This window comes from Aulonocara stuartgranti (genome assembly GCF_965226115.1).
Source record: "Aulonocara stuartgranti genome assembly, chromosome: 5".
NCBI lineage: Eukaryota > Metazoa > Chordata > Actinopteri > Cichliformes > Cichlidae > Aulonocara > Aulonocara stuartgranti.
Window position 1 is genome coordinate 31,143,463 of NC_138943.1, and position 16,412 is coordinate 31,159,874.

A 16,412-nucleotide genomic window follows, 5' to 3' on the forward strand; every position below is an offset into this window, starting at 1 on the left:
TTGGATGACTTCATTAAAAATGGTAGGATGAGAGAAGCGTCTTTTTCCTCACTCTCTCAAGCAGTTGCGTGGAGATGAAATGCCAGTGATCAGAGTCCGTCCTTGCTGAGAGGAGAAGAGAAATTCATATGGAATACAAAAAATGTTCTTCCTCTGGGCAAAGCTTACATATAAGCTAAAAGCTAAGACAATAACTGCACATTGGGAACTAAATTTTGTGCAATAATGTGCAATTACAGCAACAAGCAAGAATGAATCTCTTCTTTTTATCGATGGTCTTTTTGGTCTTTTTGTCGATGTTACTACCTCTTCCTCAATCTGGTATTGATTAACAGATGTGCTGTAGACTCAGTTATTGGCATGCAGGTTAAAAAGAAAATCAAACAAATCATTCCCATATGAACTTGCTTACCTCCCTCTCACTCTAAAATCCTACAGAATACACGTATATGTTTCAGTTGTTATTATCTGTAAACAGTCTATAATAGTATAACTTTGACAATGAATAATGTTAATTAAAAAAAATGCATCTAAATTAATGCCAAGAAATATTTTAGTAATATGTTTTTACAGTCTATATATGATATTTCTAGGGCAATAAGGACACTGAGCATAATCTGTGGTATTTTTCCAAGATGAATCAAATATATACTGAAAAAAATTGTCAAATGGCAATATATAATAATTGATACATACATGTTTAAATATTGTCAAAAATAGACACTTTCACTTAAGTGCTATACTTCTTATAGACATGGTTTTACAAATTAGGTCCATAACTTATTAAACAAAGACCTATTTGTTTTAGTTTTGTCTCTGTACACCACCACAGTGGACTGTAAATCAGTACATGTGTGACTGAAGTACAGACTTGAATTTTGAATTGTACAAAAAGTTTGCACTGATAGTTTTGGCATTACAGCCGTTTTTACACATAGTCCGCCATTTTCAGAGGCTCTCTATTAAATTTTGTTTCATTTTAAATACAAAGATTGCTTTTAATACTTTGATGAAAATTGTTTGCAGTAAGTGATTGTCTGACATCTGGAATCCATAGACGTCACCAAATGCTTTGCTTCCTTCATCGAGATGCTTTTCCAGAATTTTACTGCTACTTTATTTGCTCCAATCACTTTTAAACTGTGATGTGCTGTCTGCTCAGTTTTGCAAAATGTGGTTGAATCTGTGCAGAGAGCACAGCTCTCTACACTTCACAGTTCATCCTGCTGCTCACACGAGCAGTCACATGATCAGTAAACATCAGTTCCAGTGGCAGCTACACATGCTCATGACATAACATCTTTTTTTTGTTTGTTTTCTGTTGTTTTTAAGTTTTCTGGGAAAGCCTGATCTCATTCTTCTTTTTCTAGAGTGTAACCAGTCCTCTGCATTTCCATTCATGAAGGTATCTCTGGACTGCAGATCTTGACAATGACTGGCTTATCTCAGTGTTCTTGACTTTGCTAGATGATGCAAGATTGTTTTTCTGAACCAACAAAATTCTTCTGCCACCATGAACTTTGCCTTGTGTGATCTTTCAAACATTTCGGTGTTGCTGAGCTGTCCAGTTTACTGTTTCATATCTATGGTTCTATTGTTTCACAGTGCTTGATTGATCTACATGAAGCACAAGATCTGAGTTACTGACTTAAAAATATATGGATTTTCAGGTATGTTCAACAATGGTCTAATCACAGAAAGATGATGTTGGATGTCGAAAGAAAGAAAGCACGAACAGTGTAATCATTTACAAATGCAAATATAACTGGAGTGGCAAAACAGTCTCCACACTTCACTCCAAATACTTCAGTCATGCTGTAGAGAGCTGGTATGGTATATGAGAGAAAAGCTGACACTGCCCTCTGGTGACCAGGTTTGTTTCAGTCAGCAGTCACGTCAGTGGAAGGAACAGCAAAATGCCTGCAATGCAAACATTAAATACATATGCTCACATTAAAATACCGGCAGTATAGAAGTTTCTTACCTGAACATACAAACATGCATGTGTGAGCTAAACAGTGATAAGCACGCAACATAAAGTTCAATTAAGTTAATTTTGAAATACTGATATTTCTCAATAGACAAACTCATAGATAAACTGACTGAACCTATTTAGTGTAACTGGAGCTGTGAATCACTCTGTGTACTCTTATTTATCTTATTTAACTATTAGTATTTCATGAAAAAGCCTTTTAAACAGAGAATAAAGCTAAATGTAAACAACACGTTCCTTTTATGTTTCCCACTCATTTTTATTTATATGTGAATAAGTGAATGAGGCTAATAGGTTAAAACTATCCAGTTTCCTTCCTTAAATACAGACTATTATATACACAAATATACACTTAATTATGTTGTGCTTCTGAATTTTTGGGAAGACTACTCCAAAGAGCTCCAAGAATAAACTAAGGTGCCTAACAGTAGCTCAGCTTGACCACTCCAACATCCTTAACAGTTTATCATTATGTTAGTAGCGTTGATACGTTTTTATTGAATAGATTTAGCCAATAATACCTTATTTAATTATAGGGTTTAGGAATCCAGCACTTCAAGTAGCACTGGGGGATTTGGTGCGAGTACCTCTACCACAGTCAGTAAATGTTGCAGGCAACATAAAATCATAGAATAAGTTAAAGTGTTATAGGTGTCATGTGTTTTTACTTATTTTCTAAGAAGTTGAACCCCATGAACAGTACTGATGACAACATGCCACCTGCTGGCTGATAGCATGAAATGCATGTGTGAGCAGGACCCCTGTTATGATTGCATAGATGCAGCAGAGAGCAGTGGTGCTCCCTCCCATTCCTCTGCTTTACTTTGACAGGTGCTGTTTGTCTGCAGCGGTTGTTTCGCACTTTCCCCTGAGCCTCCTCTGTTTGTGTTTAGCGTATACGAAGGTCTGACAAAACGACGGCTGACAGTTTACAAAGGCCAGAATACTGTGTAAAATAAAACTGCCAGATACTTTTAGAGGTGAATTCTTTAACACGTTTATGACAAGTCCCAGAAAAAGACTTTAAATTGCTGTCAGTTCATCATCTCTCCAACAGACTGGCCTTAGTTTTTAATACTGCTCCGTTGATCCTCAGGAGGATGCTTGTGAACAAGAACACAGTTTCGTGCCAGACTTCTGCCTCTCAGACTTCTGGGTTTTTCCTTCCTGACAATGCAGGCACTGTCCGACAGCTCTCACTGTGGGAGCTATCCAGAGAATGACTCTCCTGCCTCTGAGCTGCAGAGTACCAGATGAGACTCGCTGATAAGACAGAGCCGAATTCCACATCTGAAAAGTCCACTGAATGATGCCATAGCTTGGCACTATGTCATGTGATTTGACTCTTTGGAGATAATTCCCTACAGTAACACATCCCTATTGTGTTGTAAAGAATGGAGCACAGAAATGTCCAATCAGATTGTAATAGGTCATCCTTTTGTTGTCAGTGGTGCTGAATTCCCAACATGTAGATCTGCTTCTTGGTTTTAACTGGTTTATGATTCAGAGGCAGAGGTGGCTGAATCAGAAGTGATCTGCGTGTTGATGACATACATAATTTTGACAGCCATAGCACAGGAAGCTGACCTCAGTTACTGGTGTCATCTATTCAGCACCGTGGGACTCCCAACCTAACACCCCGTACATCCTCCGCTGTACGCTGGTAGGAATCAGATAAGCAGTTGGAACAGAGCCCTGTCTATAAGGAGAAAAAGAGACGTCAGAAGTCTCTAGAGCCCAGACGCCATCTGATGCTCTCTGAATGCACTGTGATGGTTTTTCAAACAATCTGATATGTTGTTCCTTGTATCCTGAAACAAATCCACCCTGTTCTAAAAAAAAAGGAGCAGGCATGTTGTCATTGTCACTTATTCAGATGTGTCATTTAGTCTAAACTGAGCAATGAAAGTTCTTTTTGTAGAACGGTCTCAACCACCTTTGTGACAGGCACTAACAGTCAAACGTTTTAGAGCGCCCCAATTTTTCTAGTTATTTATTGCAGTTCAATTCGTACAAGTCCAGTGAATAGTTTGAAATGGTACAAAGGTAAGTGGAGAACTGCCAGCAGTTCTCCAGCAATGAAGGTTGATCAAGCCTTAAAAGCTGGTGTTCCAACTTTTCTGGAGTGCTTACGATCCCCTCTGTCTGCATAAAAGCAGTGGTGGAACACACTGTAGTACCATAGCCTCGTGAGCATCCGTTGAACATTATTTTACTGCAGAAAGTGTTGCTACAAAAATGGCGAGAAAAAGGCAATTAACAATGGAAGAGAGACTGACCATCATAACACTTAAATGTAGGTCTTTCATACAGAGAAATTGCAAAGAAAGTCAAGGTGTACAGTTCCCTTCACCATCAAAGGCACTCAGAAACTGGGGCAAACTCTAACAGGAAGAGGTCTGGCAGATTCAAAGCCACAACTGAATCAGAGAACAAGTTTCTGAGAGTTAGCAGCTTGCGTAATAGGCGGCTCACTTGCCAACAGCTTCAAACACAGCTCAATAGTGGTCAGAGTAAGCAAGCCTCAGTTTCAACTGTGAAGAGAAGACTTTGAGCTGCAGGTTTGACAGGACGAGTTGCAGCAAGAAAGCCATTGTTAAGATGTCAGAATAAGACAAAGAGGCTTGCCATTAAACACTGCCATTGGACTACTGAAGACTGGAAGAAGGTGTTATGGACCAATGAATCAAAATTTGAAAACTTTGGTTCATCACGCAGGATTTGTACGCCATCGAGTAGGTGAAAGGATGGCTCCACAGTGTGTGCCACCAACTGTCAGACAATGGAGGAGGAAGTGTGATGGTCTGGGGCTGTTTTCCTGGATCCAGGGTCAGTGAGAGGCAAGATAATGACCCAAAACACAAGTCCAAGCTATGGCAGAACTACCTCAGGAAAAAAAGAACACGATGGTCTCCAGACTTAAATCACATCAAACCGGTTTGCAATGAACTGGACAGAAGAGTGAAAGCAAAGCAACCTACAAGTGCCACATTTATGGGAACTTCTGCAGCAGATATGGGAAGAACTTTCTGAAGAATATTTGATTTCTATTGTGGAAAGAACATGGGTGTGTTCAGCTGCTATATCTGCTAAAGGCAGTTACTTTGATGAGTCAAAAGTTTAGAATACATTTTGGTCTATAAATTCATTCCATGATTTATTTTTTTTAATTCCAGTTGCTTGGTTGTTTGCTTTCATTTCAGAGAGCAACAAGACATTAAACTGCAAAATTTGTATTTAAAAATTTGAAAAAAATTGCGTGTTTTAAAACATTTTACCTGTAGTGTACATGTGTGCACTTATGTATGAACATCTAGTAAGTAAGTAAGTAAGTAAAATTTATTTATATAGCACATTTCACAGATAAAAATCACAAAGTGCTTTACAGTAAGATCAGACATACAAGTTAAAATTAATTAAATTAGTTAAAAGCCCGTTTGTATAAAAATGTCTTCAGCTGCTTTTTAAAGGAGTCAGTAGAGTCTAGACAGCGTAAAGACAACGGCAGAGAGTTCCACAGCCTAGGTGCCAGTGCCTGAAAAGCCCGATCCCCACGTGTTTTAAATCTAGTACGTGGGACCACCAGTAGCCTCTGACCTGAAGACCTAAGTGCTCGGGATGAAGCATGAGGTTTCAACAGGTCAGAGATATACTGGGGAGCTTCACCATGCAGAGCTCTAAAAGTTACAACTAAAATTTTAAAATGAACCCTAAAATTTACAGGCAACCAATGAAAAGAAGCCAAAACTGGAGTAATGTGTGACCTCTTGTTTGTACCAGTTAAAAGTCTTGCCGCTGCATTCTGTACAGACTGAAGGCGATCCAGAGCTGATTTGTTAAGACACGTAAAAAGACCGTTACAATAATCCAAACGAGAAGAGATAAAAGCATGAATAATCATCTCAAGTTCTGCCTTTGACACCAGTAGCCTGAGTTTAGAAATGTTTCTTAGATGATAAAAACAGTTCCGGACAAGTTGTTTAGAGTGTTTCTCAAGAGACATTGAACTGTCAAATATAACACCTAAGTTTCTGAGACTCGACTGAAATGAAGGGTCTAAAAAACTGATATGCTGCCTAATTTCTGAGAGCATGTGATCAGGTGCAATAATCAAAGTTTCTGTTTTATCTGCATTTAACTGAAGGAAATTGTCATTTAACCATTGTTTGATTTCTGACAGACAATTATTTAAACAAGACAATTTATACAACTCAGAAGCTTTGAAAGAACAGTATAACTGAATGTCATCAGCATAGAGATGATAAGAAATATTATTGTAACGTCTGATAATGTGGCCTAGAGGGAGGATATACAGCAAAAAGAGAATAGGACCTAAAACAGATCCTTGAGGTACCCCAGAAGACAGAACTGATGTTTCCGACAGCACATGATTTATACAGACAGTAAAGGATCTCTCAGATAGATATGACATAAACCATTTTAAAACAACGCCAGTAATCCCAAACAAGTCCTTCAGCCTATTTATCATGAGGCTGTGATCAACAGTATCAAAAGCAGAGCTGAGATCCAACATAACCAGAACAGTGTACTCTCCAGAGTCTGCTGCCATCAGAATGTCACTAGACACTTTAAGCAAAGCGGTTTCAGTGGAGTGCAATTTGCGGAAACCAGACTGGAAAATGTCCAGAACATTGTTCTTTTCCAAAAAGTTGTTAAGTTGTTCTGCAACTGTTTTTTCCAAAATCTTTGACACCAATGGAAGTTTTGATATTGGCCTGTAACTGCTTGGAAGAGATGGGTCCAAATTTGGTTTCTTTAATATTGGTTCAACAATAGCTTGTTTAAAATAGCTGGGAACTGAGCCAGTATAAAGAGAAGTATTAATTATTTCCAGAATACAGGGGCCAATAGAATCAAACACACTAATGAAAAATGATGGAGGAAGTACATCAAGGTGGCTTGAAGTCAGTTTCATTCGACCAAGCAGAGCACTGATGTCCTGTAAGGTAACAGGAGTAAAAGAGGACCAGGTATCAGAGGTAAGCAACGTGTCAATGTGATACTGAGAGGATGATGGAGAAATATTAGACCTGACAGCAGCGACCTTATTAACAAAATAGTTTAAAAAGTCATTACAGTCAGATTTAGTATAGACTGGTACATGAGGAATATCAGGAGAGACAATGTTTTTAATTGTATCAAACAATACTCTGGGATTTTTCTTTTTTGAAGCTATTAAATTAGCAAAATATTCCGTTCTGGCATTTTTTATCATGTTGTTAAGTGAGAAAATTGATTCCTTGAGATGTACCCTATGGACCTCAAGCTTGGAAGCCTTCCATAAACGTTCTAATTTGCGACAATATCTCCTAAAATTTCGAATACTTTCATTTATCCAAGGACAGAAATTTGAAGAATGGACAACATTTAGTTTCAGAGGTGCCACCGTATCTAAAATAGATTTACATTGATTGTTAAAAGACAAAATAAGTGAATCCATATCATTTTGAGCCATGCGAGGGACAAACATGGCAGAAAACCTTCTAGCAGCATCCTGGTTTATAATCCGCCTTTGGATCATCAATTTAGGAGGTGAAGGATCCACGTAAAATGACAAATTAAAGAATATACAACTATGGTCACTCACATGGACATCTTCCACACATACATCATATATATTTAAACCCAGGGAGAAAACAAGATCAAGAGTGTGGCCCTTCGTATGTGTGGGGCCAGAAACATGCTGCTTAAAGTTAAAAGACTCAGTGATAGTGATGAGCTCAGCAGCAGTGTTACAGGAAGCGTCATCAATATGAAGGTTTAAGTCTCCCAATATTACAATCTGAGAGCAAGTGTTCTCTGCATTCTGATCTTTTCTTTTTTTTTAAGTCAAAGCAAAATCTTCCACATCACTGACTTTGCTTGTTTGCTCATTATGATTTAGCTCCCATCAATTATGAACCCTTTGAGTTTGTCTGAGCATCAAAGGGACATGAAGCCTTCTTTATTTATTTACATCCTTGCTTGTCTTAGTATTCATGGGGAAAACGTTCCTACTTAAAGGTGTGCTTGTACTGTATAACACTGGCTGCCAGAGAACAACCGCAAACATCAACCAGGCTTTTAATTAGTTAAACCTCACTATGACCCTCTTGGATATTCTTTTCCCTTCAGAACAGCTTTAATTCCTCATGTCAGAGATTCAACAAGGTGCTGGGAACATCCCTCAGAGATTCTGGTCACATATTAGCATGATAGCATCACATAGCTACTGGAGATTTGTCATCAGTTTGAGGTTATCTGAGCTTTGTGACATGGCCCGCTATCTTTCTGGAAGAAACCATTAGCAGATGATTACACTGCGGTCATGAAGGATGGACATGGTCAACAGCAATACTGAGGTTGGCTATTGCATTTAATGCTCAGTTGGCACTAAAGGGCTCAGAGTGTGCCAAAACACATGCCCCACAACATTATAATACCAGCACCAGCCCGAACTGTTGATACAAGACAGAATGGATCCATGTGGTCATGTTGTTTAAACTAAATTCTGACTCTATTCTGTGACAGCAGTGACTCATGAGACCAACATTTTACTAATCTTCTGTTCTCCAGTTATAGCCTCAGATTCTTGATCTTTGCTGGTGCCCAGTGTTATCTTCTGTGGCTGGAGCCCATCTGCTTCAAGGTTTGATGTATTATGCTTTAAGAGATGCTCTCATGCATACCTTGGGTGCACTGAGTCTTTATTTGAACTACTGCTGCTTTCTATCACCCCAAAGTCTGGCCGTCATCCTCTGGTTTCTGTTATTACCAAAGGTTTTCACCTAGAAAACTGTTGATCAGATCATTCTCTGTAAACCCTAGAGATGGTTGTGTTCGAAAACTGTACTTCAGCAGTTTGTCCTCAACATGTCTACATACTTTAATGCATTGAGCTTCTGCCATGTGGCTGTCTGATTAGATATTTGCATTGGTAACCAGTTGAATAAATGCACCTAAGGGTGTCCTAGGTGTCTAATGCATGTATATCTAAAGCCCAGTATGTTTGTTCTTCTTAACCACAGAGGTCCACTGTTACTCAGAATAAATCCCAATGCTAACCCTGACCCACCCAAGTGACAGTTTCTCAGTACATCACAGTAAATGACTTAACTTCACAAACCAAGTATATGACACAATTCCTTAAGTGTGTGATGTTGGAAAACATTTTCTGTCCTTTACAAAATAAAATGTTGTTTCATGCACTTTCCATGTTTTATATATTTAGCATCAAAAAGCAGGGAAGCTGAAAAGAGGATGGATGGATGCAAATCCTGTGAGGATGTATGTGAGAGGTTTTCATCATCCAGTTATTGTATTACTTGCTTTTAATTGTCTTGTGTTTGTTTGTATAGACAGTCATTTTCTGTCTTGGGTTTATTTTCTTGTCTTCTTCTATTATATCTACTTCCAGCTACCTGCCAGCTCCTCCAGTGGCTTTTAGTCTTTGTCCTCTTTTACCTATCTCTGTTTCTTCCACTGCTACTTTATTCTGACCTAGATTGTTGAGAGAAAAAGCGAGTCACTGTTGGGCTGATCGGAGGTCAGCCGTGCCATTAAGGCTTTTATGAGGTGCAGAAACTCTGGTCTGATGTAACTGACACCGCTCTGGCCTGTTCCCCTTGGGTGCTGTGGGTCACAGTTTGCCTCCATGAACTTCCATTACCTCGTAACATCTGAGTCATTATATGATGGAAATATTAGTGCTGAGTGAGGGGACTTGAGAGAGCTGCATTTAATGAACGATTGCACAACAGATGAACACAGAACAATGGCAGCTCATAATGCCCTCATGCGGTCTGAAAAATAAAGGGTAAAATTCTAGATGAAACCTTTTCTCAAAGGGCAAGAGAGTCATTTCTGATTATTGCTAGTGACCAAAGATTTCATATCATGTCATATGAAGTTTGGCCACATCCCTTAAAATGTCTGAAAACCAGTGATGGGAATAACGGCGTTACAAGTAACGGCGTTACTAACGGTTGAAGCTGTCTTCAGCTTACCGTACCTTATATCAGTTAAGCGGAAGTTGCTGTCTATGTAAGTTAAGCGGGCGCTACAGCTTTAAGCAGCTGCGCGCGCTCCCGCGGACGGCAATCGCTTTCTGCCCAACGATCACTTTTTGGCACAACACCTGGAGCTGAGGGGGCAAAACAATGGCATGAGTGCTGCTGTTTGATTAAGGAAGAATAAAGTAGTCGTGGTAAGCCAATCACACGACCACTTTAAGACAAAGCAACAAGGTGAGATGTACCAGTTTTTAAATTGTATTGATAGGCCACGTAAAACCAGAGTCATGACAAACTATATATACGCAGCGTTTTTTCCTCAATAGTTTCATCATGTTTACTGTCTAAGGACAGCGCTAGCAAGCAGTCTCTGCTTATGACCAAAATAAACCCCAAACCTGCCCTTTCGTGTTGGTGGAAAAATGCACCATGTCACCAGTCAAAGAATGATATGGCAACATGACATTTGGCTGTTTAGGAAGAGGTGGAAGTTTTAGGAGTGATGTGTTGTCTTGTGTAGTTAGTGTGTAGTGTTGTGGATAGTTTTGTGTTGTGTGTAAGAACAACAAGGCGACTGCTGTCTCCAGGTAGAAAACAGGAGTGATGCACCTGCTGCTGTCAGACCTGCAGGTATCAGGCTTGTGATGTTGTTTGTAAAATTTGTGCATATAATTTTAAAATTGTCAATTTATATTTGCATTTAAAGTTATGATTCATTAAACATGTTTGTGGTTGTTACAGTAAAAAATATAACTTTTTCTACTCGGATTTTATGTTTTTTAGATCAATTGTTTTATTACAGTATGTCAAAATGAAAACATAACTGTAAATTCAGACACGCGAGGTTGTGCTGAAAAGGATGAAACAAGGCAAAGTAAATCGTTTTCAAAGGTAAAATCAAAAGTAGTTAAAAATGGCCAATTATACCCTGGACCACAGAGGGTTTTTTTTTAAGTAACGCATTAGTTACTTTTCAAGTAATTAATTACTTTTAGAATCTTGTAACTCAGTTACTAAGTCAGTTACTTTTTTAAAGAAGTAACTAGTAACTATAATTAATTATTTTTTCAAAGTAACTTGTCCGACACTGCTGAAAACACAGCTGACTCAAACATGAACTTATCATTACACGATGAGCTCGCTGTATAAGGTGAAATCTTGCTGCAACTTATTTATTAAATAGAAAGTAGTTAATAAAAAATAAAAAGGATTGCAATATACATTCTTAGATCAGTTTTTATAGCAAACTGCACTATGTTACAGATATTTTAAGTCCTGAACAAGTTCATGTTTTGAAATGAGAGAAGTTAGCTCTTAGCTCTCATAGTTTTTCTGCCATGCCTTCCTTCACCCAAAACGTTTTCTCTCCATCCTCCACTTTCCACAATTTTAGACATGAAGCAAGATCCAAGCTGTTGTTTAGAAGAAAAAGTATGATGACATCTGTAAATTTTTGTCTGTTTTCTCTTCAGATTTCATATTAGTTCAGTTTACTTTTGCTTCATACTTTTGTATTGATCCATTGAGGACTACAGCTCTAAAGAGAGAGACCCAGACCCACTCGGTCTCTGCAACCTTCTTGAATAAAGTTGGACTAAGCCTTTATCAAAGCAGGTATTTTTGTCCAGCTCTATTTAAGCTTCTTAACTCAGAGCAGTATCATAATGAGCCGCTGAATCGGCTAAATAGAAAGCAGCCATCATTAAACTGTTCACACATCTGCTTTTTTCTACAGTGACGCGTCAAATGCGCTATTTTAAACAAGCAAATTGGTGGGTTTTCTCATTTAAGTTCAGATATTATTGTTTGAAAATTCAAATTTTAGTTTACTGGTTGGTTTCCGTACTAGTTTCAGTCTTTTTACTTGTAATATGGGGGGTATTTGTTAGTGGCAGATTTAAGAAGTTCAGAAGCCATGTTACAATACAAATAGACACACTTTGTAAAGGCAGTTGACTCAGAGTCATGCAGGCTTCCTCAAGTCTCAATAAACAATTTCACCAAAGCCTCCTCAGGTAGGTTGTGCTCACAGATGTGACCAAAGCCTTTAACTAAAGCTATTTCTGATTTTCCTCTTTCCCCAAAATAGATTATATTTTTATTTTTCCTAACTTTAATAACCTTGTTTTGGAGTGTCTGTCTTTCTCAGGAAATAAGCATTGATTATCAACCCCTTAAGGCACTTGCAGTGTTGTTGACTGTCTAGCCTTTAAGTACTGATCGAGCCTGGACATATTAACCGATGCGGATTAGGAACTTGTATAATCCATACTTATTAGGCCCTGAGGTACAGATGCACAGATATAAACAGAGGACAAATGTACTTCATTGCAAACTCAAACGAATTGCGTACATTTTATAGAAATGTGCATACATATCTCTTTTACAGGTACAACTTTATTCCAAGGATCCAGAGGGTTCTAGGCAGAGCATGGAAAACATTCAGCATCAAGCGAATCACAATGAAGGGGGGGAGCATTCCATTCTTATAAAATATAGAGCTTTAATTTATTAGTCAGCAACAACAATGGAAAGGGAGGATAAGAGCAATTTACACGAGTCATTACAATAACATCACCTTTGTGCATTTTCTTTTTCTGTTTTTTTTTTTGCTTAATTTTTTTTTCATAAAGTCTGGATGATGCAGAAAGAAAAAAAAACATACAAAACAAACAAAACACTCAAAAACTAAAGACACTTTTAAAAAAACAGAAATACTCAACAAAAATGGTACAACCTTTCTTTGCATTTTTTTCATATTTCGTCTCCTCTCATTTAAACAAGATGATCAGGAGCTTTGATTGATTCCTGGGAATACAGACAGATCCCAAATTAAGGAGCAGATACAGATACCCATGTATGAATTATAGATGCATCTTCCCCGAGGCATCCACACTGACTTTCACACTGCCTAAAAAGAAGATATACTGGAAGCCCCTTAATGTTAAAGTAACATGAAAATAATATATTTTAAACTTGTTCTGATTTTTTGGGAATTAATTTTTTTTTTTTACAGAGGAGACTCCAATAGTTTTACTTCCTGTAGATGTGCTGTATTAACATTTTCACCAGAACTGTCTAATAGAGGCTCTGTGTAATTAATATGATGCTTGCTTTCTATTCCCACTTAAATGACTCTCACACATATATCCTATCCAAACTTATGAGCAACATAATTTTACTTTACACTTTGACAAGATCTATAACAATGTCAATAAAAAGATGTATCGTGCTTTTTACAGGGAATATCTGAAATGACGGCATCTTTAAAGCATTTATTTTCCCCATTTTGCTGTAGTTAAGTTGGTCAGACTGCACTGTACACCCACAGAGATGAAAATAAAACAGAAGAAAAAATCCAAAACAACCACACACTATCGTATTATCTCAGAATTACAGTACAAATACAGGTTCATGCACACAATGAAAGCCAGCTTCCCAATATTCAATATTTTGGTTAGTGTCACAACATTGTTACAATGCTCTGTTGTGTATACGGGCTATTACTTTTTTTCCACACATGAATGTCAAAGAGAAAAAAAAAAGATGTCTTGTGTGCCAAGAACTGCTAACAACTGCTGCCTGATCCGGGCACTTTCCCCTAAATGCACTGCAATTGTTTCTTCCACAATTGTGCCGTGCCCGAGTGTGCTTGTTGCATATGGCCCCAGCCAATGTCCCCTGAAATGTAAAAGAATAATGCCCAATGTGCAAAATCCTCAACCCCGTATTGCACCTCGGTCTCAGTTCAAAGGAGGTTTGCATCGGGAAGAAAAAGTATTTTTATTAATAGACTTGCAACATAACTGATCTGATTTTTGCTTTGTTTACTTTAAAAAAAAAACTTGGATTCATAGCCAGAAGAAACTGCAGGTTACTGAGAGTAGAGTACAGTAAGATTATTATCACTGCTAAACAAATGGAAATCATTTTCAGCATGATCAGTGTCTCTGCTGGCGTGTAGCAGTGGTGCTGCAGATATTTTACAATCCGTCCTCCAAGGAAGAAGAAAATAGAAGAAAAAAACAAAACAAAAACAAAGGGCAAGCACAAGATTCCTGTAAAATGACCCAGTTACAACTTTGATAATATTCGAGTAGTCTTCTGTAAGTCTGGGTTCCTATGGAGAAAATACTGTTTCTCCACAATGACCGGGACCATAAGTCAGTGGTCCCCTTGCAATATGAAGTCTCTGTCTGCGTGCATCACAGGTGTTCCTGCAGTGTCCGCATATACAAAACTCCCGGTACTTAGTCAAAGCAAGCGAAAAAAACAAAAAAACAACAGAGATCCCATCACCTCCCGTCAGGTAGCTCAATTCCCCGTTACTCAGAGCTGTAGCTCTACCCTAACAGCTCAAGAGCCTCATAACACGTTTCAAAGAGTTGCCAAAGTCATACGATGCTGGCAGATGAGTTTTGTAATGACAGTAACAGCAACAATAAAATTAACAATATCAATAATAACAATATTTGCCCCAAAGGTACCTATACACAAAGAGCATGTTTTTTTCTGTAAGTACAAAGAAATCCACAGAATGATACTATATACAACCTACAATAAATACTGTGTATCATATATCTTACTGTTTGAATGGATGTATTGGGTGTAGTGGGGTTTACTCGTAAGCCTCTTTTTTTGTCAGTTTCTCAGCTTTTTTTTCCGGTTTGTGGATATTTTTTTTTTCACGCTGCTACTTTCATTGAGTCGCTCCCAGTTTTCATGGGGTGGGGGAGGGTTGTGTTTGGGGGTGGGTTTGAGGGGGGTGCTTCAGACACAAAGTCGGGCTCCTCATGTCTCTACTCCCTGCTGCTCCCTTTCCTCCTCCCCGTCCCTGTGATGTCGGCGGTTGCGGGGCTTCTTCTGCTCCTTGAGCTCTTTCAGGTCTTTGGCCTTAAGGGGGCCCAGCAGCGGGTCTCCAAACTGCCAGTAGTCCTGGCAGTACTGATTAATCAGGCTCATCTCTGGCTGGCTCAGGATGGTCAGCAGGTCCTTGTACTGGCCTGCGCTGGGGGTCCACTGTGTGCTGCCGGAGTGGAAAGAAGATGCCATCAAACCTGCACCGCCCTCCACCAGTGCACTGTTGACAGCCCGGCTTGACAACACCACCAACTGCAGCTTGATCAGCGTGTGTTTGAAATTCTTTTCTGTGGCCGTGCATTGGTACAAGCCAGAGTCAGAGGGCTGCAGAGATCGCACGAGCAGACCTTGTTCTGTCTTCAAAATCCGACCGTCTGAGCGCATCTGCAAAGGAAGGGTTACAGTCCATTAGCAAAAGTAGTGCAATAACCTGTGCAAAGATACATGTGTATTTACTTGATTCACAAAAATAGTGCTACATATATCTTAATGAGGTTTTGTTTATGTAGCATGTTTAAGTAGATGTAACCAACATCATCTAGATTGTGTCATTTGTAGTCATCATTCTTTTGTTTCATTAATAACTGTAGTTTAATTTTTTTTTCCATTGTGTTACTTACATGTATAATTGTCTAATTTGTAGGAGTAGCGAAATGGCCAAGTGCCAAACATGCAGTTCCTCTAGTGGCCACTTGAGGTTGTCTACAAAAGTGAGTCACCTTTAGACCTTAGCTTTAAAAAAATTTTTTTTAAATGAATGAAATTAAAATTCTTTGAAAATTCAAAGTTTTGCATCATCTGGGTCTTTTCAGTTACAGGTGCAGACTAGGCTGTTAACTGTCTGCCAGGCTTCACCTCGGTTACTTAGCAAAATCAATACACTAAGTTTTCTAATAAAGCCTGCTAGCCTTAGCTGATAACAATAATCACAGAGGCCAAAATTAGAAAGGCTTCAAAACAGCAGTCAACAAACCAATGGGAGACAGTAGGTATGTTCATATCAGTATATCGAACAATTTGATCTCCACCTATTGCTCCAAACCTCTGCGACTGCTGGAGGTAGTGCTATTAATGTGTTTGTTTTAGGTTTTAACATAATCAGCAGAAATGAAGACGCTTAAATTTGAAAGCATGTTATAGTGTCACATAATAACAGCAAACTCATCTTCCTGGGACTAATAAGTATAGAATTTGATACTCTCAGCATAACTAAATATAGGCTTTTATCAAATATTAATAGAAACAGGTCTTATCCTTTAAAATGTAACAGGTGGAAACGATCCATTATGATATGCTGAGTCTATCATGTACAACAGACATGATATCTTATTGATTTAATTGCGTTATTAATTGCATTTCTCCCTTTTGCACTTCAGGCTGAATGTGTGAAGCTGATTCTATTTATTTGTTCCAGCATTTGATCTGAGCTTCACTGTTTGTATTTTTACATCAGGTGTCTTCACCATTAATTCTGGTCATGAGGTAAAAAGAAAACAGAGCCAGCAAAAATTGTGAATGAACTGTAACTACATCTGTATGTATATCTA

The 16,412-nt window shown here is 38.4% G+C and overlaps 1 protein-coding gene across 4 annotated transcripts in view; it reads right to left on the minus strand.

Moving 5' to 3' along the window:
- Positions 1-12,384: 12,384 nt before the first annotated feature.
- The window catches only part of LOC309706952 (semaphorin-3F-like), a 59,119-nt gene continuing 55,091 nt past the window's right edge, over positions 12,385-16,412 (minus strand). For all 4 annotated transcript variants that reach the window (XM_082533982.1, XM_082533981.1, XM_082533980.1 and 1 more), the window contains one exon: positions 12,385-15,249. In XM_082533982.1, coding sequence (XP_082390108.1) covers positions 14,797-15,249 — 453 coding nt within the window. In that variant the 3' untranslated portion in view covers positions 12,385-14,796. The remainder of the gene's footprint in view (positions 15,250-16,412) is intronic.